We start from the raw sequence: 22,532 nt of genomic DNA, 5'->3' as shown, positions 1-22,532 counted from the left end.
TCTCTGGGACGAAGCTGCCTCCGGGCTGCCCCGTCTCCCGAGCACAGTCCCATCAAGGTCCGTTGTGCATCTCCAGGGAGGCCAGGCAGGGGCTCTCCTGGTGCCAGGGCAGCCTCCCCGAGCAAAGTGAACAGCCCCAGCATGGTTGCGAGGCATGGTGGTGCACGGCGACCTGAAGGCAAAGGCCAGGGTTCAAGCGCTGGCCTGGGCCACGTGGAGGATGAGGCCGTTTCCTGGCTTACCGCCAGTGAGAGTTTGGTCAGTGATGGACGCGGTTGGCTGGCCGAGGCCTGAGGTCCCGGAGGGGGTCAGCAGGACACCTGGTGGAAGGCAGACCAGGGGCATCCCCCTGGAGGTCAGCTGATGCCACCAGCACGTGCCCAAGGACCAGCACCAGGCCACAGGGTCACAGGAACCACACCCTGCCTCCGGGGCAAAGATGTCCTTGGAGGGTAGAGAAGGAAGCTGGGAGAAAGTGCTTTCCCACTCAAAGGGAAGCAGGCTGCTCACCTGCAGAGACTGGGAAGAGAATCAGCTTTCCACAGGCCAGGCCTCAAAGCGAACCTGAGCCCTCTGACAGGCGGGAGCAGACAAATTGCATTTCGTCTTCCCATGAGTCCCATTGTGAGCGCCAGGACACACCGAGCCGTGGGGGGCTTGGCATAGAAGAAAGGGACCCTGAGAGGGCAAGAGGCAAGACTTGGGGGCTGTTAACAGCAGGCCAGACAGGCACCGGGCAGGGCGGGCATGCAGATCTGAGGGGCGCCCCGGGTCTCAGGCCCCCAGCTCGTTGGTGCCGGTGGAGGGTGTCTCCCTCCCCTCCCCCTCAGGCTCCTCCCTCAGCGCCCTGAGGAGTACGGCCCCCAGGGGCTCCCACAGGCCCCGGTGACCCTGGCTGCCCACCACGAAGTAGATGACAGGATTGGCACTACTGCTCAGGGCTGAGGAGAGGCATGCCACGTGGTGGAATAGAGCCTTCTGTTCCTGGGGCACGTCCAGCCAGTAGAGGAAGAACCAGCTGGTGCCGAGGGGCAGGGCGCAGACGAGGAACACCGTGACGGAGGCCAGGACGACCACGTACAGCCGCGTGGGCCGCCGCCGCCACTGCCGCGAGCTCCTCCGCACCCGCACGAAGAGTGTCACGCTGGACAGGGTCATCACTGGGGTGAAGATCCCCATAATGAGGAAGCTGAAGACGGAGTCCACCGTGAAACACTGCTTTTGCACGCCGTACCAGGACTTGCTGCAGAAGAGTGAGGCCGGCACGTTCATCAGGAGGGACAGCGCCCAGAGCAGGGCACACACCACGGCTGGCAGGTACTGGGGCCGGTGACACTTGTACCAGATGGGGAAGAGGACAGACAGGCAGCGCTGCGTGCTGATGGCCGTCAGCAGGCTCAGGCTGGCGGTGTAGGCGAAGAACTTCACTCTCTGCATCACCTCGTAGGCCAGCACGGGGGTTCCTAGATAGAGCGTGACAGCCATGCAGAGGAGGAAGAGGAGGTCAGCCACGGCCAGGTGGAGGACGTACATGCAGAAGGGGGTCCTCGGACCCCGGCAGCTCAGCAGCCAGACCACCAGGCCATTGCCCATCATGCCGCACGCACAGATGAACGTGGCCAGGGAGCTCAGCACCTCTGGAGTTGTGTCCAGTGTGTCTACCTGGGGGTTGTCTTCGGGGATTTTACTCATCCAGCTGTGGTACACGGTCTCGTTCAAGTCTCAGCAAGCTTGAGAATCAGTTCATTTACCCGCCACCCCCGGGGTTCCCCTTCTTGGAACACCTGCTCAAAGTGGCTGCCCCCTTTTTATGTGGGTCTCCTTTCTGCTCCTTCTTAATTTGCAGGCGTCTGAATCCTTGCTGGTTTTAGACACTGTGGGTGTCATTCCCTGAGAGCTCTCTTCAGTATGGTAGCTTTCTGTGTTGTGGACTTGAGTGCACAGATGCGCTCAATTTTGGTATAATCAACTCCACTACATTTTCACCCCAAAATGTTGTGGCTTTCAGAACATTCCACATCCCTGTGTAAAAAAGATGTCCCCTTGTATTTTCCTCTGTTAATTTTATACTTTTTCCCATCCAGAATTTGGTCTTGAGTCCAGCTGGAACTATTTTTATGTGGGATAAAGATAGGATACAGCTCGAGTTTTCCTCCATATTATGAGCCAGTTTTCCCAAAACTGTCTCCCAGACAGCCTGTCTTTTCCCTGTTGACTTAGCAAGTTCCCGTTTACACATGGGACTCTTAAAACTTGCTGTTCTGCTTTCCCTGTTCCTACACACTGTTTTTATGTGCGTGTGTGTTTAAAATATGTATGTGGGTTTGTGTGAGCTCTGGGCGTTGTGTGGCTGACAGCCACTCAGTACTTGTTCTGTGCCCCTTTCACCAAGTTTCATCCTTCATGGAGACCACCGAGCTCTGCCTGGCTTTCCCCATGTCTGTGCCACTATCCAGAGAGCACCTCCAGGCAGAAAGCTGGGGTGATCACAGGGCTCACCTCTTCTATTTCCCTTCTCTTAGAGTTCACACTTCCGGAATGCCTCTTGCCCAATATCTGAACACAATTGAGTCTTCTCTTTTCTCCAGTTTTCTGGTTGTTGCCAGTGAGAGGGCTGGTCCAGTAGCAGTTCCTCCCTTGTGGCTAGAGACAGAAATGCCTCTGTTGTATTTTCCTCTTGATCATTGCTCGTGTGGAGGAACACTGTTGATTCTTGTAGCTTTTATTAACCAGGCAAATGTCCTGATTTAGTGGACCATACCTATCCGTTTTTCTGTTGACTATTTTGATTTTCTATGCTGCTATCCTCATCCTAGCTCTAATTTCTTTTCATGTCTTATAGCATAGATCAGAACATCTAGTAGTCTGCTGAGCAAATGGTTGCAATCAGGCATGCTTATCTTCTCCCTCATCTTAAAATTTCTCTATCGGATGTGATGGTTCCCCTGAGTTTGTGGTATTAGCTTTTATCAAGGCGAGAAAGTTCCCTTCTGGGTTGTCTGGGAGTTTTTATCATAAATGATGGAATTTATCACAATTGTTGTTCTGCATCTACTTAATCACTTTCTTTTTTTCCTCTTTGTCTATTTACGAGGTGGATAGATAGTGGTAAGTTTTCTCGTGTTTATTCATCATTACGTTTTCAGGATAGACCATTTTTTTGTTTGCTCTGGTCACTCCCCACCTCTGCCCCTCCAGGTATCCTAATTTTATTTAGAAAATTTTCAGCCATGTTCATAAGTGAAATTCGCCCATAATTTCCCCCTCTGGTACTATCCTTGTCTGTTTTTTATTTCAAAGCAGTAAGATTATACTGGTTTCATAAAATGACTTGGAGAGAATGCCTTTTTTCTCTACCCTCTGGAACAATTTGTAGCATGTAAGGATTATCTTTCTTTGAAGATTTGGCAGAAGGTAAAACCATCTGGTCTGGTAATTTTTATGTGATCGTTAGTGGACACGCATGGCGTTGTAAAAAGAAAATTACAACTGCAATTTATTTAACGTGTTAGGTTTATTCAGATTTCGAATCTCTTCTTGAGTTAGAGTAGGGAATATTATTTTTCTGGAAAATTATTCATGCTTATGGTTTCACATTTATTGGTATAATACTCTAAATACTCTACACGATATTCTCTTATAAATTTTAAATCCCTACTTCAATCTGCCATTTTAAATTTGTGTGTCCACTTCTTTTTTTAAAAATCAGTTTGCTGGAGGTTTGCTTTTTCAAGAACTTTTTTTTATCTGTTTCTTTGCTTCCAATTTTCTTAACTGATGCTTTTACTTCTTCTGCTCTCTTTGGATTCACCTTGTGATTGTTTTTTCAGCTTCTTGTATTGAATGCTTAGGTACTTGTCAAATGTTCTTCTTTTTCTAATGGGTATTTTGGGCTGTAGTTGTACTCCTAAGTATTTCTTTAGATGTTTCATGAGTTTTGGTGTGTAGTGTCTTCATTGTTCATGACTAAATATTTTAAAATAAAAAACCACTGAAAATATTTAAAATTTAAATTTCCTTAAATTAGTTAGAAATACCTTTCATAACACTAGAAATAATTTTAACCGCCACAAATAACTTTTGTCATTTTCTCTTCAGCTTTTACTTATTTTTTAAAATATTTTATTTATTTATTTGACAGAGAGAGACATAGCGAGAGCAGGAACACAAGCAGGGGGAGTGGGAGAGGGAGAAGCAGGCTTCCCGCCAAGCAGGGAGCCCGATGTGGGGCTCGATCCCAGGACCCTGGGATCATGACCCGAGCTGAAGGCAGACGCCCAACCGACTGAGCCAGCCAGGCGCCCCTCTTCAGCTTTTAAAAACTGTGTTAAGTGGGTACAAATCCAAGATGATCATGGTGTCCCGGTCAAGTGTACTTTTTATGTTGTGGCCCTATTCATTTTCTTTTTCTTTTTATTGATTTATCTGAGAGAGAGAGAGAGAGAGAGAGAGAGAGCACAAGCAGGGGGGAGAGGCAGAGGGAGAGGGAGAAGAAGACTCCCCGCGGAGCAGGGAGCTGATGCGGGTCTCGATCCCAGGACCCTGGGATCATGACCTGAGCCAAAGGCGGACACTTAACTGAGCCACCCGGGCGCCCCGAACCTCTTCATTTTCAGTACTTAGATTTACTACCAGGCATCTGCCACTGGCTTCTGTTGGTATTTACAGGATTTCACTGGTCCAGGAGCAGGTTTGTGATGGGGTTCATGGCTTGGAGATTTGGCATTTTGCAGGTATTTTAAAATTCAGACTCTGTACCTGTGAATGCTGCAAATCTGGGGCTTTAGTTACTGAAATCAGTACCCGACTCTGCTCACACACCCTTCCCCCACAGTCTCAGCAGGGAGAAGCTCCTAATGGCATTCTGTGCAGAAAGCTGCTTCTCTAAGCAGCAGGGACCTCCTGGGCTCTGGCCTTGTGAGCTACCTCTGCTCAAGCTCCAACTCCAAGATACTTTCTAGCCCCACAGCCCTTCCTCACCCCAGCCCCACCTAAGCCCTGGCTCCTGGAGCCTGTACCCCACCTGCTGTTTCCTGGGCCATCGGCATCAGCTCTAGTTGCAAATTCATTTGTAGCACCTGGAGATTTCCCTCCCCACCTTACCTGGGCCGGGGTAGGAGGGGGATGATGTTTTCTCCCGCGTTTGTTTGTACCCACAGTGGGAGCATGGTACCATGACCCACACAACCTCCATGGTAGCCCTACCCTTACAGTCCCTCCCTCAGGGTCCGCAGAAGTTTAAGTAACATTTATCAAACCTCTACTATGTGCCAGATACTATGTGCATAGTGCTCTATGTATGTAACATGTGGATAGATAACAGCATACATACATGTACATGATACATACTCACACACAGCAGATGCACCTAAGATAGTACAAATACACACAGAACCACCGCACACACGCACACAGCCCTTGTGCGTACGCACACATGATACATGCACAGCAAGTTCAAGACAGACGAAGACGATCCTTCAGAACTCAGAGTCCCGGGCAGGAAATATACAATAGACACAATTATCCGCTACCCCCCAGGGGGTACATAACAAGGTGGGGTCCCTGTGGTGGGTGGGGCCGGAAGGTACTGAGGTCGGAGGGCGGCTGGGAGAGGCCAGGTGGAGGGGTTGCTGTGAAGGACCCACTGACTTCCCTGCAGGGGGCTGGGACCCTGCTACCCTGGCCCCTCCCCAGCCAGCAGAACCCTCTATACACCGTCCTCCTCAGCCACTAGTGATTGGTCCCTGGCCGGTGCTGGGCACAGCAAAGGAGAGTCCTCGCAGCCCCAAGCTAAGTAAGGAGTGAGTGGGCCGTGCTCCCAGGGATGGAGGATGGGGGATGCACCTGCTGCTCGGGTGGGGCGGGCAGCACACGGCTGCCCAGTCCAGTGCCCCACCCCACGTCTGGGTACATGTACAGGGTTCCTCAGCACACCTGGGTGTCTCAGCAGTAACCTGATACCCCATCTCTCAGTAGCAGAGACCCCCAAATGCACTGAGGAGGCAGCTGTGGAGTCAGGGAGCGTGGGTGACCTTTTGAAGGACGGTGTGGTAACGGGCGTGTGGGTGGGGAGGGCAGAGAAATGGGGCCAGGAGGCTGAGGACAGGAGCCACTCAGCAGAGGGAGACCTGAGGGCGCAGGTGAGTCCATGGTTGCAAGGGGGGCTCCTGGGGACAGAGGTGGTAGGGCAGGCAGCTGGCTGGGAGGTGAGCATCACCCAGGAGAGAAGCGAGTCGGGGGGAACCCGCCAAGGGTGCGGGACCCCAGGCGGGAAGTCTCCTCCTTTCTGGTGAGAGAAGAAGGGGGTCAGATATTGGGATTGAGGAAAGAGAGGAGGGATTTGGGGGGCTGAAGAGAGAGGGGACCTCCTCCTGACAGCTACGGACCCAATTGTGTCCCCCTTAAATGATCCGTTGAAGCACCAAGCCGCAGAGTGACTCTCAGAGATGGGCCTGGAGGAGCTAATTAAAGTGAAATGAGATCACCAGGGTGGGTCTTGATCTGATAAGATTAGTGTCCTCCTTAGAACAGATACTTGGGGCCCTCCGTCCTCCCCCAGCCACCTTCCCTCTGCCGGTCTGGTCCCCGAGCTCCGCTGCTGTGTCACTCAGCCTGTGAGCCCCTCAGGCAGGCTTGCATCTGACTTGAGCCGCTCCTTGCCCTCCCAGCCGCTGGCCCCATGCCTGCACGAAGCCAAGGCCCAGGGATGGTGATGGTTTAGAGCACAGTATCTGTTGAGTGTATTCCTGTCCTCTGAAGCCTTGTTTAAATTTTTGTCTACCCCACTGAAGACTTAGGGAAATGTTTCGTTTCCCACTAATATTGCCCATTTCTCATTGTACTTTAAACATTAAAAAAGTCACCTAGATGAGATAGTAAAACGGTCTTATTTTAAAAGACCTGAGGGTCAAGAGGACGTAGGTTTTGCTGTGCCTTCACCCTGCGTCTCACTGTTAACGGTGGGATTACAGCCTTGAAGGTTTTTTTTTCTGTGCATTTCCCTATAATGTTTTTACAGAAATGGAAACCTATTACCTGCTGCTTTTCCCAAACGAACTGTATGTCTTCTTCAATTGTGCTCGCCTGACACCTGCATGTCCTCCCTTTGTCCTGGCCCTGGCTGTCACCACTGATGGGGTCTCCCCATGTGGCTGGCTCCCGGGGGGGTGATATGAGCCACTTTAAATCTGGCTGTGAGCTTGGCTTCAGTAGTCCGTTTTATTTGGACGATGCCAGCTTGGCGAAGTCGAGGCACCTGCCCCAGCCATCCAGTTGCGCCTGGCGGATCGGGGACTCTCTCCCCGGGTAGCTGCGAGGCATCGCCTGTCACCACCATGCTCTCCTCCACCCAGAGAATAAAAATGTGAGGCTCTCACCTGCTCCCGACACGGTGCTCAGTCCTTCCGGGAAGGGTGGCCAGGTTCTGGTGCCTGGTTCTGATGCCTGGAGGCAGGACACTTGGCCCAGGTCCCCGAGATGCTCCTGCCTGGTCCCTGCTCCCAGCTCTACAGGGCTGCTCCCCACCCGGGCCTCACAGGAGTCCTGGCCCTCGGATGCCCCAAGAACCTTCACTGGGCTCCCTCTGAGATGCTGGAAGGGGAGCCTGAGGCATAAGTACAGGAAGGCGCCCGCCCCACCCACTGGGAGGCTGCACACAAGCTGGCTGGGGGCTAATGGGCCTGGCTGGGCGAGGCCTCACAGCCTCCCCATCGAGGGTGGGAGATGCCTTTCAGGGAAATAAGAATAAGGCTGGGGGCCGTGAGGACCCGTGAGGGTGTTCACCCCTCTCCCGTGCCATCCCGGCAATGCCTCCCTTCCTGAAGTCCATCTGGGACAGCCAAGGAGACCTCAGAGCATTAGCAGGCCCCATCATCTTGGAGTTAATGTTGGACTGAGCAGGGAAGAGGGGCTCTTGTGGGCTGGGAGAGGCCATTATATCTTGCCAACCCTCTGCATGGAGAGATGCCCTGGCTAATGGACCTGCCCAGGGCTCTGCATGCTGAGGGGCGGAAAGGAAGGGGCATGGACCTGGACTCCGGGACCTCATTTCAAGTCTGAGTTCTGCCACGCATTAGCTGGGGAACTATGTGGTTAGGTGAGCCCTCTGAGCATCCAAGTCCTCGCTGAAATTCATGGAATCCCTTCAGGCCTCTCTCAACAACTTGCCTTTGGCACCCAAGGGGAGGGGATCATTTTGGCCCTGATGGGTGACCTTTCCCCACGATGGCTGAGCCCACTTCCCTGCCTGGTAAGTGAAGAGTCCCCATAAAAGTGAGCCCGTCCAGGTTAGGACGGAGGCTGACCTCACACCTGTGCAGCCTGGCATGCCAGGGGCCCCGCCGGACCTGGCTGCTGTTCGGGGGCCTGCACACGCTGGCGGACTGGTGGCTGGGGCCTGGAGTCGTCCTGCTAACCCCGCTGCCCAGCCCTGGAGGAGAAGGGCAGCTCAGTGTGGGAGACTTCGGGCCTCAGCTTCGGAAAGAAATGTGAGTGACGAGAGGAGAGGCGGGGAGCTCCGATGCTGAGAGTGTCGCCAGCACCCTATGTCAATCACAGGTGACAGGACAGAGAGGCTCCGCTGTGCTCATGGACGTCCCCAGGGGACGCGGGACATCCCCATTTTAGAGGAGCAGCTCGGACCGTCCCAGGCTCGCGGGGCCGGGCGCTGGGGACGTCTTACGTCCAGGAGGTGACACCTAGCCCGAGAAGCGGCCGGGACACCAACACGAGCCTCAGGCCCAGAGACACAGACAAGCGACCCGGGAAGACAGGAGCTTCCGGAAGACGGGAATCCTCACGTTCTCGTACCTTCTGTGCCTAGAAGAGGGCCTGGCAGGTACAGATGCTCACATTTCCCGACTAATTACAGCTCGACCGAGAGTCCCAGGATCCAGGGGCCCAGATCCAGCCGTCCCTGGATCCGTTCCACGCCTGGACTTTTCAGTGACAGAGCCGATCCTGTTACAGCGCGACTTCGTGCGTGGGTACGCGCGCGTGCGTGCGAGAGCGTGAGTGTGCGTGCGCATGCGTGAGTAGGTGCGCGTGCGCGCTTCCGTGCGGATTCTGTCGGCTCAGCCCAGGATGCTCAGCGGAGGGGAACCTGGCTGGTACCCGGAGGAGGCGTGGAGCCCACGCTGGCCGCGCGCGTCCGCTCGGCTGGGTCCTGGTGGTGACACGGGAGGACCGGCAGACCCCACTTGCCGCCTCAGGCCGCGTGCGTCAGGAGGCACGTGGGCTCTGCTTCGGGTCCCAAGGCGCACAGGGGCGCTGGCGGGACGAGGCTCCTCACAGGCGGTCGGATGGCGGGCTCGGCTCCCTGCGGGCTGCCGGCCAGGAGCTGCCCTCCGCGCCTTGCCCTGGGGGCACCGCTGGTTTGGGATCTCCCGGCGTGGCAGCTGGCTTCCTGAAAGCCCGCGAGGGGGACAGCGGGCTCGAAGGGTGGAGGTCACGGGCTCGTGTAGCCTCAGGCCTTCCGCTCCGCCCTGTTGGTTGGAAGCCCGGCTCCGGCTCCGGCCCAGGGACTCGGTCGGAGGCCGTGAGCGCCAGGAGGCGGATGACGCGGCCCCACCTCGGGTTCCGGCTGCCATGCGGACCGGCCGAGCCCCGGCCTCCCCGCACAGCCGGCCTCCCCGCGTCCCGTCCAGCACGGGTTATGCTGTGGGCCGCGCCTGTGTGCTTTGCGGCCTTTCCTTCCCCGGGTGGGATCTTTAAAGAACCGCGGGCATTCCACTCCGGGCAGCGGCAGCCCTCGGTCGCGGGAGACCGGCTCCGGGGGACGTACCTCTGGGCCCGTTGGACGGAGATGTGAGCAGCCCACGGGGCCTGGGCTCAGTGCTGGGGAGGCAGTCCCCGGAATGGAGTTTGGATCCTCTCTCTTCTGGGGGGGCGGGGAGTGCATAATACAAGTACTCATTCAGGTAGGAGCGCTGAGAATCGTCCGTGGGAAAGGAGTGCGTGTGGTGGAAATCGCTTGTGGGTCAGTAAACTTCCTGGACCCCCACCCCTCCCCACCCCCACCCAAGCTAGATCAGACTGGGTTTCTGTTACTTGTCACCGAGGGTCCTGGCTGGCAAGCTGTACACATCTGCCCCGGAAGCAGTGTGTCCTGTGTAACCTAGAGTGGCCTAAAGCAGAGAGGAGTGGTCGCCCCAGGCTGGCGGCAGGGCTGGGCTGGGGGCCTGTGGCCTGGGTGCTCTGGGGCACTAGGACATTCTTGCGGGGGGGGGGGGGGTGCAAGCGTTCCACATACTGATTCGGTGAGCTCCCGAGCATACCTACCTGTGTCAAACATCCTCGCCTATACATTAAACCGGTTCCTTGTATTGTATGTAAATTAGACCACAATTAATCACAAGTTGTTTTGTTTTGTTTTTTTAGAAAATCTGCCCGAGTAGGTGAGCCTTCTCCCGAATTGCCAGGAAACTTGACGCTGGCATTTATGACTCACTGGAGCCGACTTTTCCATGAGTTTTCGCTCCGTGTGCTGTGCCCTGTTGTCTCCAGCCTCCACTGGCTTCAGATGCGCGAGTTCTGTGCTTGCATTCGGAGTTGCCCAATTCGGGGTTTGGGGGGTCATCTCTGCAATGTCTCCGTAGCTCCCTGGTCTTGTCACTAGCGTGTTTAAGGGCACATTTCCCTGGGCTGGGCTTCTTCCCTCCTGGGGAGAGGCTGGACGGTAAATGGACCCATCCCTTCGTCCCACCTTCTAGATGGATTCCGTGGCTCCTGGGAAAGACGGAGCGTCTTGATGGAGGGTTCTAGACCAAGAAGTGCATGTGTGAAAGGATCTCAGGCTTCAGAATTCTGGCCCCAAATAGAAAACTCAGTTATCTCACAACCGCAGCTGGCAGGGGATTGGAGAAAGCGAGGCCGATGCTAGAGAGGCATTCCGTTTCCTCTTACTGAGCCGGGACATGAAGACAGGGAGAGGCCTCAGCTCTCAGGTGTGTGCTGTGCGGTCTGCTGAACACGCGTCTCCTGCCCGTCCCCGCCCGCTTCAGCCGCCGGCAGCCCGAGCCTGGGCTGTCCCCTCTTTGGTCTCAGGTGGGGACTGTGGGCTCCTACAAGGCCAGTCTGGGTTGTCCTTGGGCTGTGATGGGCCTGTCCTGTCTGCTCCACGTGGCGTCCCCGGGGCCCCAACTGCCGGTGCTTTGCTGGTGGGAACACAAAGGCCAGCGGCCTGGGTTCCAAGGCAAGCAGGCGGCCACCAGAACGTTTGGACTGTGACTGGGGCTCCACACTGGGGGCGACCAGGCTGTCCCTCGGAGCCCAGCTGTGCAGATTAAATGAGCTTTGCAGGTGGAGCTTTTAGCCCAGGGCCCACTGCACACAGTAGGTCCTCTGCAAATGGCAGTCCGTGCCCAAGTCCCCGGGGCTCGGGATTGGTTCTTTCCTCGTCCCTCCTTCCTGGCCACCTGCTCCCTCCCGGCCACCTAGCCCCTGGCCTGTGCCTGACCAGGGATTTAGGACAGCTCCTGAGGCCTGTGCTGGGTCTTTGAGAAAACCCAGGCCCACGGCTTGTGGGTGGCAGCCCCCTGTCTCCCTGAGGCTTGCTCTTGACTTTCCACGTTTGACCCTGTTTATGCCCTGCATCATCCAGGAGTGTGCTTGTCCAGACAGTCATGGCGGGAGGCACAGAAAGCTGGGCCCGGCAGCCCAACCCTGGCCGCTGTGCCCTCCCTGGCCGGCATATCCGGTGGTGGTAGCAAGTTGTGCTTAGTAACAACTGGAGTGGCAGGGAGACAAGTGTTTCTTCCTTGTGTGGCCACCTAGGAGCTTGGTAGGGATGGCGATACCCACCCCCTGAATTCGGCTGACCTGCAATGGTCAGGGGAGGACGGCCAGACCCCTTGCTCCAGAGAGTTCCAGGGTGGATATCTGTGATGCTCAGGGCCCTCTGCTTCCTGCCTTTCCCAGACACGCAGAAAGAGGGAGGCTGGGGGTGGGCCCAGCTGAGCTGCCTGTGGTGGGGGACAGCAGAGGCACCCCTGCCTGCCCCTGCAGCCTGCTCCCGGGGCCCTTAAATAACTCAGTACCCAAGGAGGGAGGAGAAAGTGCCCTTCCCTTCTGCTCCTGCTCCTCCATTAGCACAAATAGGGTTTGGTCTGGGGTGTGGACAGGATGTGCAGGCCATCCCCGTGGGGGTGGGGACTGGATGGGGAGGAGAAGCCTTGCTCCCAAGAAAGACTGTAGGGATCCACATCTGAGAAGGGTCCAGTGGCTTGACAGGGCTGATCCTGGAGTTCACCCCCCACCCTCCCAGGCCTACTGGCCACTAAGCATGGGCAGATGCATGTTCGTATGGGGGCCCAGCCCTTTCCTGACCTCCAGGCCCTGCAGTGAGTGAGGGCTGCCTGCTCCTCCCGCCCCCCCCTGCTGGGCTGGGGGTCTGAGCTGCTGCAGCTGGACCCAGGTAGGGAGTCCCCTTCAGGCTTCTGGGGGTGGTCGGTGGGTAGCTCCTGACAGTGGTTCAGGGCTAGAGGCCTGGGGTGGGAGGTCCTGAGGAAGAGGAACCCCCAGGGACTAGGATTCACTGGGTCCTGAGGCGTAGGTTCCCTAGAGGCCCCCTTGGTTCCCTTGGCCCCCTTCAGGACTGGGAGGCATTTCTATTGCAATGGAGGCCTGCTGGTAGAAGCTTTTCCCGTGAACCGGTCAAACGGGTCCCGCCCCTCGCATGTGTCCTCAGGACCCGACCTGGTTTCTCTGAGTCCCCAGAAGTGTCAAGATAGGAGGCCTCCAAGTCTGCTTTTCCAGGATTCTTGGGCTGGCTTGCGGGGGCGGGGGGGGGGGGGGGCGGGCGGCCCAGGGGGTGGGTGGAGTGTGGGAGAACGGGGAGGGTGCACCCCAGGGCTGGGAGTGGGAGAGGCAGGCGCACTGACCTCCACCATCTGAAGCTCCTCTGCCTCCAGACACCTGGGGTCCTCTCGGCAGAGCAGTGACCTTGATGGAGGAGCAGCTGGGACTGTTGGAAAGGGGTGGACAGGAGCAGAGGCCTGGGGAGGCCAGGAGGGACTAGTCCGGCCACCTGGGGGACTGGTCACCAAGAAATGCACTGGGGGGCAGCCCACACCGGGGTGGTCCTGCAGCCCCTGCTCTGGGACGACCAGGGTAAGGCAGAGCAAATCCAGGCTCTATGGGTGGAGGGCCAGCTGCCAGGCGGGCCAGCGGGAGAGCCTGGAGGTACCGCTGCTCCCTGGATGGGCCGGCAGTTGGTTCCGTTAGTCACCTGCCCACTCCCAGCCGTCTCCTTCCCCTCTCACTGCTTTCTCACAGGGGCCTGCTCCCTGCCTGGGCCACGGGTGCCTCTGCCCTGCTCTCTCCTTGGGCCCACGTAGTGAGCAGGTTCCCCCAGAGCCTCCCCGCAACGGGGCTGGGATCCCAGGCTGGACACCTGGAGCCCAAGACGGGCCTCTTCAGGGACTGGCTGGAGGCAGGGGGGCAGTCAGGGAGCCTCTGGCCCGGCCCTAGTTGAGCTATCTCCGGAGGGGCTCCAGCCTATCGCTGGGCAATGGGGAGGTGCCAGGCTTAGGGAAGCCAGCCCCTGCCCCTGCCTCGGGGGGGGTGGGGACAGAGAGGGGCATCCTGGACAGGTAGCAGTAGGAGAAGCAGCAGTCCCACCCAGGGAGCCTCTGTGTGGACACACTGTGTTCCTTACAGCAGAATCTGTATTAACCAGCATGAGGCCTGGCTCTGAGTAGGCATGATGAAAACGGTTTCCCAGGGGAGCTGGGGACCCTGAATGGGTGAGAAAGGGCATAGGCTTATCCAACAGGACAGCGTGGTTGACCAGAGCTCCATGGGGCAGAGGGGTGGATACCCTACCAGGAGAGGGAACACTCCAGAGGTATAGACGGGCCAGCCGGGAGAGGCACACCCCAGAGGTGTAGAGGGGTCAGCCAGGATCAGCCAGGAGAGGAGCACAAATGCGGGGGTACAGAGCAGGTTGGGTGGGTGGGGCATAGCGTGGAAAGCCTGCCGGCCGGGCTGCTCATCGCTGCAGGGCGCCTCACTGTGGAGCAGGTGCAGACAGGACAGAAGGCAGGAAGCCTTGCTCAGTGCACGATATAAAACGTTTATTGATACACATTTATTGTCTTTCGTAAAACTCGCATTGGCTACACGGGGCCGCTGTGCTCGGAGGTGGGCTGGGGCAGCCGGGTAGAGCCAGTGCCCACTCGGGTGGGGGCTGGAGCCCAGAGACTCCTGGACAGTCGGCCAGGTTTCGAGGACCAGGCGCACAGCAGTGCGAACACGCTCTGCGCTCCGGGAGGCTGCCCAGGGTCTGGCTGGCATGGAGTCAGAGGAGAGAGTGACCTGCCCCGGCTGGCCGAGGCCCCTTCCTGTCCAGCTGCTTGCCATGACCGTAAGCTCCCCCATTAAAATTACCAAAGGATTTGGGCAGGGACGTCGGGTGCAGAAAGACGGAACAGCAAGGCAGGTTCGCCAGAACGCTCTTCCAGATAGCACCGTGTGTTCAGGTTGGCTCGCCAATACTGCCTCGGGGGTGGAACGGAGAGAACGGGGACCCTGACGGGGGTGAAGCGGCTGCCCCAAGGGGCGGTGGTGCGGGCTGCGTCATTTTTAAGGAGGGCTGATTGAAAGGGGCAGGAGGTGGACGGGGATGGGTGATCCCTCCCTCCTCTCCTTTTGACCAGCCTGGGAGGAGGAGGAGCCCCACCCCCTGGGGCCACTTCCGAACCGTCGACCTCTGGCCACGGAGGAGAATGGCTGGGGGAGCCTGGCCGGGCCAGGGGGCCTGTGTGCAAGTGGCTGCTCCGGCTCCCGGCCGGCCACCCCTAGAGCCTCCAGCCCACGGAGAAGGAGGCGTGAGGGGCGGGAAGCAGACTTTCCTCCTTGCACTTGGGCACCAGGGCAGCTGCCCAGCTCCTGTCCTGCAGCAGAGGGTCTCTGGAGGCCACAGCCCCTGCCACCCTCCAGGTGCTGGCCTCTCAGGCGGCGTTCCCAGAGGGGCACTGCATCTCCATGGTGACCGTGTTGGGCGTGCCGCCCCCGGCCTCCCCCAGCTCGGCGCCGTCTCGCAGGGCCCGCTGGAAGACCACCCTGAGAGGCTCCCACAGCCGCTGTGACTTGTCCCTTCCGGCCAGGAAGTAGACGACGGGCTTGGCGCTGCTGTGAATGCAGATGCATAGGTCGGTGACGTACTCAGGGAAGGGGGCTGGGATCTGGAAGACCCAAAAGAGGAACCAGTCGATGCCTAAGTAGATGGAGGACACGAGGAAAACGGAGACCATGGCCAGGATGACGTGGTTGAGCTTGGCGGAGCGCTGGCGCCGCCGGGCCCTGCATTCCACGTGCAGGATGAGCACCAGGCAGGGCAGCACCATGAGTGGGCAGAAGATGAGGAAAAGCAGGATGCCCAGGAAGGCGTCCATGGGCCTGCAGGCCCCGCCGGAGGCCCGGTGCGCCAGGAACACGCAGAAGTAGTTGTGGATGGTGGTGACCAGGAGCGACAGGGTCCAGAGCAGGGCGCACACCACGGCCGACAGGCGCTTGGGCCGACGGCGCCAGTACCAGACGGGGAAGATGACCGACAGGCAGCGCTCCGAGCTGACGGCGGGCAGGAGGCTCACGCCGGAGACGAACGTGCAGAGTCCCACGATCCTGCACACGGCGCGGACGTAGTCGGCGAACGTGCCCAGGAAGCCGCCCGTGTTCAGGATGGAGAACACAGCCTTGCTGAAGAGGTAGCCGATGTCGGCGCCGGCCAGGTGCAGGAAGTAGACAGAGAAGGGGCTCCTCTTGATGGAGAAGCCGAAACACCAGAGGACCAGCCCGTTGCCCACGAGGCCGCACAGACAGAGGAGCAGGAAGATGTAGTTCATGACGGCGGGCGGTGGCAGCATGGTGATCTGCTCAATGGTCAGGAAGCCACGGCTGTAGAGCTCGGGGGCCTCGCTCACGTCGGGACACATCTGTGCAGGAGCACAGGGGAGACACTTGTGATGTGGGCTGGGCCCCACCCCCAAACCTGCACCTGTGTCCAGGCTGGTCACAGGCTGGTGGAGTCACTGGCTCTGGAACAATGAACTGGCTGTAGCTAGAGCAGAAGACACCCTTGCTCCCACATCGTGCCACGACTCTGTGTCCCCGAGTCTGCAGCTAGCGGCCTAGAGGAGTGACAGCGAAAACAGTCCCTAACAAAGGCCCGGGACTGCCCACCTGTCAGAACAGACTCTGGTCAAAAGGTGTCCGTGTCCTGAACGATACGGAACAACGGAGGGACCTTTCCAGGTTGAAGGAGCATGGAGAGCCGTGGCCAATAAATGCGAGGCTGCATCCTAGATTTTAGAGTGGCCCTACGGGTTGCTGTGAAGGATATTAGCGGGGTGGTGGGGAAATGTGCGTCCGGACTGGGTATCCTCGTACTGCACCAACGTTAGATTTTCTGAGTGGGAAGATGCACTGCTGCCCTGTACTGGAAGTCCTTGTTCTTAGAGGGCCCAGGCAATTTGGGGGCAAAAGGGCTTGGTGTCTGCAGTTTACTTTCCAACGGTTCCGGGAAAGAGTCTATCATGAGACGCATAGAGAGAGCACAGGCAGCAAAGCCTGCCAGCTGGTGAGGGACACGCACATCTGCACTGCGCTGTCCTTGCAAAGTTTCTGTACATTTGCCATTTTCACACCAAAATGTGAAAATATTTATTTAAAAAATAGAATAAAGTAATTGATTGGAAAAAGTGGACCCTGGCCCTAACTGGAGTGGGAGGCTGTCCCATAGCGGGATCAGAGAGACCTGGGGACTGAGAGACGGTCCCTTGCAGGGCCAGCGTGACCCTGAGTCTCTGGGTCATGAGGGATCTGGATGTGGCCCAGGGCCTCCCTGGGGAGGCGGAGTCTCTTGGGGCAGCTCTGGGGAAGCACTCTGATACTTGAACAATCTATCTGGCTGACCAAGTGCACTGGGCTAAGTATCTTGCCTGTAAATTCTGGGCTGGGGATAAATGCATGAAGGTGGGCCAGGTGCAAGAAATGGGGCTGTGGGGGGGTGCAAACTGGAGAGCACCTATCCTGAGTAAAGTGGGCAGCTGCTCTGCTCCAGCTGGTGGGTGCTGCAGGGCAGGAGGGGGGGCAGTTGCAACGGGACCGTGGGCTGAGTGCCCCGTCATCCTTCCCCCCCTCCCCAGAGAAGCCTGAACCCTAGATTGTTATGTGAACTACCCTGATCTTTAAATGTTCACATTTAAAAAACATCGTGTGGGCCAAACATAACACATCTACGAGCTGGATTCATTCTCAGGCTGTCATTTTGACCTCCCATTCCAAGCAACAAGGCTGCCCAGAGCACTGTCACTCCCCTCCCTCAGCCTGGCAGACATCACTAGTCCGTCCCAGCACTCCTTCCCACAGAGCCTGAACCTGACACACACCCCCAAGCTCCCCCTCCCCCGCCAGCTTAAGGCTGGGTATCGATTCCCATTGCTCATGACTCTCCCCAAAAGAAAACAAACAGAAAGGTTCTTGAGGCTGGAACATTCCGCCACCTTCCAGATGGCCCCCAGCTTTGCCAGATACCCCATAATGGTGGGGGGGGGCTTCTGTCAAGGGAGTCTGCAAGCGGAGACTGGAGGTATTGGCCAAACTTTGGGGAGACTCTGTGAGGTCAGGGCAAGCACATTAAGGGGGTCCTATTCATCACACCCATCATCTTCTAGGCACATTTATTGGCTCAGCATCTCTGTCTGTCAACCCCCAAACCCCTTAGCTTGCTGTTTCCTCAGGCTTTCCTATTGGTGGCTTTGACCACTCCAGGCCACGGAGCAGCAGTCCACAAGACCCAGTGCCCAGACAAGCCCACACTTAGGGATCACTCAGAGCTCCTCACAGGCTGGAAAAAGTCTGCAATCCCCTCCTCGGAGTCAGAGCGGGAGGGCCGGGTGAGTCACGGGGCGTGTAGCTGCCGTCCCCAGCCACATACCGCCTTGTAAAATGCCTGCTCTGGAGCCTGGCCCCCCTCCCTGGGCTGTCTTTTCTCTGGGGATTTCTGGAGACTTCTCCCCAGCCGGTCCCATCTCTGCCTCCCGTGGTTGCTGCCCACAGTGTCACTAAGGGAGAAGGCCAAGGGCCGCAGGCCCCAGGCAAGAGTCCAGGCTCTGTTCCCACCTCTGGGCTCATCCCAGTCTAGTTACCGTGCTGTCGTGAGCCTCAGTTTCCTCAAATGTGGATGAGGTTGTACTAGATAAACTCAAAAGGTCCTTCCAGCTTGGAGAGGGTTTTGCCCGGGATTTAGAAGGGAACTCCAGAATTTTCGAGGAGCTCAGAGAAGTAGGGGGCTGGGAAGGGCAAAAGGGGTGGGTTGGCCTGACGCCTTGTCAGGGTCTTGGCCACGGCTGGTGCCTGAACATAAACTGTGACTACACAGTGTAGTCACGGGCAGGGGGGATGCCCAGAGCCAGCGGGTTCCGTGGGGCCCACGACATCAGGGCCTCCTGGCAGGGCCTGGCCATGGGACATAGCTGACCACCCATGTCTGCAGGGGAGAGACGGAACGAGGCTGCTCAGGGTGCTAACAGCTCGCAGGGTGTGCACGGGGACAGGATTCGAGGCTGATGAGGACACTGGCGATCCGGGGGGGGCCCTGGAACCGGTGCCAGGCCGCATAGCCCAGAGGGTCTTCTGCCCACCTGAGTCCTGGGACGGAGGATGGGCATGGGTGGCAGAGTGCAGGGGGAGGAGATGCTGGGCTTAGCCTGCCTCTCCCTCCACACCCGGCCCTGCTGTGCCCGGAGCCCCCTCTGCTGCCTGATGGCACTTGCCTTGCTCCGGCTGCCAGGATGGGCCTCCCAGGAACAGTTCCCCGCCATCTCCAGGCCTGGCGAGTCCAGATTCCTCCCGGCTCTGCTCACCATGGGCTGGCCCGCACACCTCTCCTGGCAAAGGCAGAAAGGGTCGCGTCAGGGCAGAGGTGTTTCCCACCCGCCCAGAAGGCCCCCCACCTTCCAGATCCCTGCCCCTAGCCCCCACGGCTGTCCCCTTAGAGGAAAGGCAGGCAAGCAAGCAGCTGGCTCCCTCAGAGGCGGGCTGTGCTGGGGGGGGCACAGGGACTGTCCTGCGGGGTCCAGGGTGGGTCACATCTGCACGCACTGCCCCCTCCTGGCTGGGCTCTGCATTCCGCAGCAGCTTGGTCCAGCCCTGTGCTTGTAACCCGCTAAGGTGTCGGGTCTTTCCGCAACAGGTGACTGCAAGGCGGGACAGCCTGGTCACCATCAGTATCACTGACACCACCACCAACCCCTGGGACAATGACTCCCAGCCAGGAGCTGGACACTGTGCCAGCCAGCCAATGGCTATTGCCCCCACTTGGTCCTCATTACCGGCTATGAGGCAGGAATCATCATTCCCCTATGACGGGGGCTTCAAGGCTCAGGGAAGTGCGGCCACCTGCCCAGGGGCCCCCGTGGTAACAGCTGCGCCCACTGCCGTTTGGGAGATTTGCGTATCATTGAGCCCAGAGGGGCTGCCGAGGAAGAGCAGCTGGAGGGAGCCGGCCGGGAGGGCAGTGCGGCGGCCCCAGCTCCAGGCTGGAGGACAGGCAAGCTGTACTCAGCTGGGACTGCATGTCAGGAGGCCTGGAAGGGGTGACGGCCCGGGGAGGGGGCAGCCCCGCCTGACGGACACTGCTCCATCCCGGCCAGGCAGAGCTCATTGGTGCACGTGCCCTGGGTCCCCTTGGAATGGACTCCTGTCCCCCAATCCGAGCCCTGCCCCAGCAGGCAAGCACCTAGCCCTCCCACTGTGCGGGCGGGGAAACTGAGGCTGAGCCGCAGGTCGCTGGCCCTGCCCTCTTCCCGGAGGGAATGCTGGGCTACTCAGCTGGCCTCCCCCAGAATTCCTTCCCGGCCCGCCGTGGCCGTGTGTCCCTCCGCACCCCCAGCCGGGGCGGGACCGGGGCAGGCGCGCCCGTCATCAGGCGGGGAAGGGTGGCCGGCCGTGGCCTTGCTCCGCTCCCGGCCCCGCTGCCCAGAGCGTGCTTCGGGCCCCCACTCGCGCAGCGTGGTGTGGGTGAGTGTGCGTGCGTGCCTGGCGTGTGGGTCCCAGCGGGGCATGCGGTGACAGCGGGGCAGCACTGGGCCGCAGGTGGCTGTCCTCGGGGTGGGAGCCCTTGTGCTCCGGAGGGAGCGGGTGAGTCCGGTGTGCGTGCCGTGTGTGCGTGCAGAGAGCAGGCGCCACTAAGTGTGTATCTAGAGCCCCACACCCCCTCCATCCTCATCTCGACTCCAGCCGGGCCACTGGCCCCAGTGCCTCGGACAGGCCTTCCCTGCTCGCTGGGGCTTGCCCAAGCTCTCCCCGGCCGGCTACCGGCTTCTCCCCCATCTTTGCTGGTCCCTTCTGCCCCCCACTCACAATGCTCCCACTCTACTTGGTGGTCCTGGTTGTACACCACCCCTAGGCCTGGGCTCTTGGGGATGTCCTGACTGTGAGCCTTGCCCTTTCTCTTCAGCCAAGCTAGACCCCCCAGTACCCAGATGCCCCCCAAGGGCAGCCAGCTGGGGCCAGGCACAAAGTAAGGGCCCCGAGCTCACCTCTGCTGATTGCTTCCATGGGTGGGGGACCCTAGTGTGTCTCTGAGCTCTCCTCCTGTCCTGCCATGGGCAATCTGAAAGGCTCCTGCACTCAGGCAGAGATCTAGAAGCCAAGGGAGCCCCAGATGGGCCCTGAGAAGACACATGCGTGACATGTGTGCAAGCGTGAGTGTGTGCGCTCGGGTGGGGATCTGGCTTCTGATACAGCAGACCAAAAAAAAGCTGTCAGCTCCGTGCACTCCTGACCCTCCCTTCGAAGCACCAGGCCTCAAAGGGCTCCGGCCACCTGTCGGCCTCCTCTCCTTCCACCCCACCCTCCCACAACCCAGCCCCACACTCACCGGTGGCACGTGAGGCTGTACTCGAGGAGGCCCGGGTGGGCACAGACTGCAAGCCCCCAGCCCGTCTTCCTGGCCCCTCTCCTCCCAGCTGTCACCGGCCCGCCCCCCACCGACGGAGGCTGCATTTCCCGTTCCAGGGCCCGGGTCCCCTGCTCACAGCTCGGCTGGAAGAGGCTAATCTGGGGACAGCGGGGCTGTGTGCGGGGGACAGGGTGGGATGCAGCTGCTCCCCCTGCCGTGCCCGAGCTCAGCGCCGCTGCAGGCCGGACAAGCGGGCCACACCGCTGGCGTGCCTGCCCACCCTGGGAGCCATCGCTCCGCGCTTGGGACGCCGCCGGCTGGGTGTTGCCCTCCGCCCTTCCAGAAAGCAGGCTTGGACGGCTGGCGCGGGTGGGGGTAGGGACAGAGGGGGAGCACCCCCACCCCTGCCAGGAGACCAGAGCAGGAGTTGGACGTAGAGGACAGTGCGGGGGTCAGGCGCTGCCAGAATGCAGGGCCTGCCACCCAGGACGGGGCCTCTCGGAGCCACAGGAGTGTGCCCGAGTCCTCTCTGGAGCCCCAGGTTCCTGCTCGGAGCCACGTGATTTCTCGGGGCCGAGTGCTCTGACAGCGCCCACCTCGTTCTCCCCCCCCCCCCCCCCGCCTGGCCTTCTCCCTGCAGCCCTGCTTGCCAGAACGCCCTCCCCTGGGCCCAGGGCCCCCATGCAGCTACCTGCAGCTGTCCTGACCTTCCGAGGTCTTGTTCGCGGAGCTCGACACCCGCCTCTGGCCGCGGATCCCCGGGGCAGCAGGCCAGCACAGAGCACCGCCTGGAGCCTCGGAAAAGGCGAGCTCAGAGCCGAGGACAGCCCCTGCCTGCCTGCCTGCGGAGGAGATGGCTTGGGGAGCAGAACCCGCCCCAAACCCAATTCCAGGCCCAGAGGGAGGGGGAAGGGGAGGAGGAGGGGAGGAGGGGCTGAGCCAGAGCCGGGATGAAGCTTCGGGAAGGAATGCCCCGCTCAGGAGCCCCCCCCGCCCACCCTCCAGCCTCACTGGGAGCTCATCTCCCTGCCTGGTGACGTCGTGTTGGCCGGAGCACCGCTGCCGGAGTCCAGCTGTTAATCTCCCTCTGTCCTGCAGCTCCTCGGGGCTGCCCTGGAGAAAGCACTGGGCTGTGCACTTGCTTGGTTCCTTCCTTCTGCTCCCACTGGGTATTTCGGGGCGCGAAGGCCCGGGAGGGGCAAGTCCCCACCCGGTTGTTGAAATGTGTTCAGGGGCTGTTACAGAGAAGCCAGGACGAGGTGAGGGCTCCATGGAGGGGGAGTTGCAGGCACTTAGGAGAGGTAGGCTGAGCAGCAGGACAGCAGTGCCACCCAGGGGCCACCCCATCCCCCTTCCCACCTGGAATCTGCCCAGGGTCCCCTGCCGGCGTATGGAACCAGGAAGCCCCTTTCCCCGGCCCTCATAGCAATCGGATGGCGCAAGTGGAAAATCACAGCGCTTGCCTGGGGGGTGTGCGGTTGGCGGGCTGTGCGTGCCTGCTCCGCGGGGGATGAGTCAGGCTTCCCCCCTACCCTGTGAGTCTTCTCAGGGTCCTGGGGCAGTGAGCCAAAGCCTGAAAGGGGATGCAAGAGCCCCAGGGGTGGCTGTGAGGACAGGGGTGGTGAGGAGT

General features: G+C 59.2%; 2 protein-coding genes across 5 annotated transcripts; both read right to left on the bottom strand.

Moving 5' to 3' along the window:
• Nucleotides 1-774: 774 nt before the first annotated feature.
• On the bottom strand, nucleotides 775-1,692 carry MRGPRD (MAS related GPR family member D). Its single transcript, XM_036073421.2, has one exon. It carries the CDS (start codon nucleotides 1,690-1,692, stop codon nucleotides 775-777), a length of 918 nt encoding a protein of 305 aa, XP_035929314.2.
• A 12,359-nt stretch (nucleotides 1,693-14,051) lies between these two features.
• On the bottom strand, nucleotides 14,052-22,324 carry MRGPRF (MAS related GPR family member F). Of its 4 annotated transcripts, none has more exons than XM_036073420.2 (4): nucleotides 22,262-22,324; nucleotides 21,610-22,137; nucleotides 18,774-18,887; nucleotides 14,052-15,932 (listed from the first exon to the last, which is right to left on the bottom strand). In XM_036073420.2, the coding sequence occupies exons 3-4, from the start codon at nucleotides 18,864-18,866 to the stop codon at nucleotides 14,949-14,951; spliced, it is 1,077 nt and encodes a 358-aa protein (XP_035929313.1). In that variant the 5' UTR covers nucleotides 18,867-18,887; nucleotides 21,610-22,137; nucleotides 22,262-22,324; the 3' UTR covers nucleotides 14,052-14,948. The 4 variants fall into 4 exon arrangements, with proteins under 4 accessions (XP_035929313.1, XP_035929312.1, XP_077913808.1 ...); XM_036073419.2 differs by having other exon boundaries at nucleotides 21,594-22,137; nucleotides 22,262-22,323; XM_078057682.1 differs by having other exon boundaries at nucleotides 21,594-22,015; nucleotides 22,262-22,311.
• Nucleotides 22,325-22,532: the final 208 nt, after the last annotated feature.

Source organism: Halichoerus grypus, chromosome 11 (genome assembly GCF_964656455.1).
Source record: "Halichoerus grypus chromosome 11, mHalGry1.hap1.1, whole genome shotgun sequence".
Taxonomy (NCBI): domain Eukaryota; kingdom Metazoa; phylum Chordata; class Mammalia; order Carnivora; family Phocidae; genus Halichoerus; species Halichoerus grypus.
Note: the sequence above shows the minus strand (reverse complement) of the source record. Positions and strands in the feature narration are given on the sequence as shown.

Excerpts from the sequence above, each read along its gene's own strand:
- MRGPRD (XM_036073421.2), bottom strand. The coding sequence starts at position 1,692 with ATGAGTAAAATCCCCGAAGACAACCCCCAGGTAGACACACTGGACACA.
- MRGPRF (XM_036073420.2), bottom strand. The coding sequence starts at position 18,866 with ATGGTGAGCAGAGCCGGGAGGAATCTGGACTCGCCAGGCCTGGAGATG. Across the intron at positions 15,933-18,773 it reads ATCCTGGCAGCCGGAGCAAG|ATGTGTCCCGACGTGAGCGA; the intron begins GCAAGTGCCATC and ends GCTCCTGCACAG.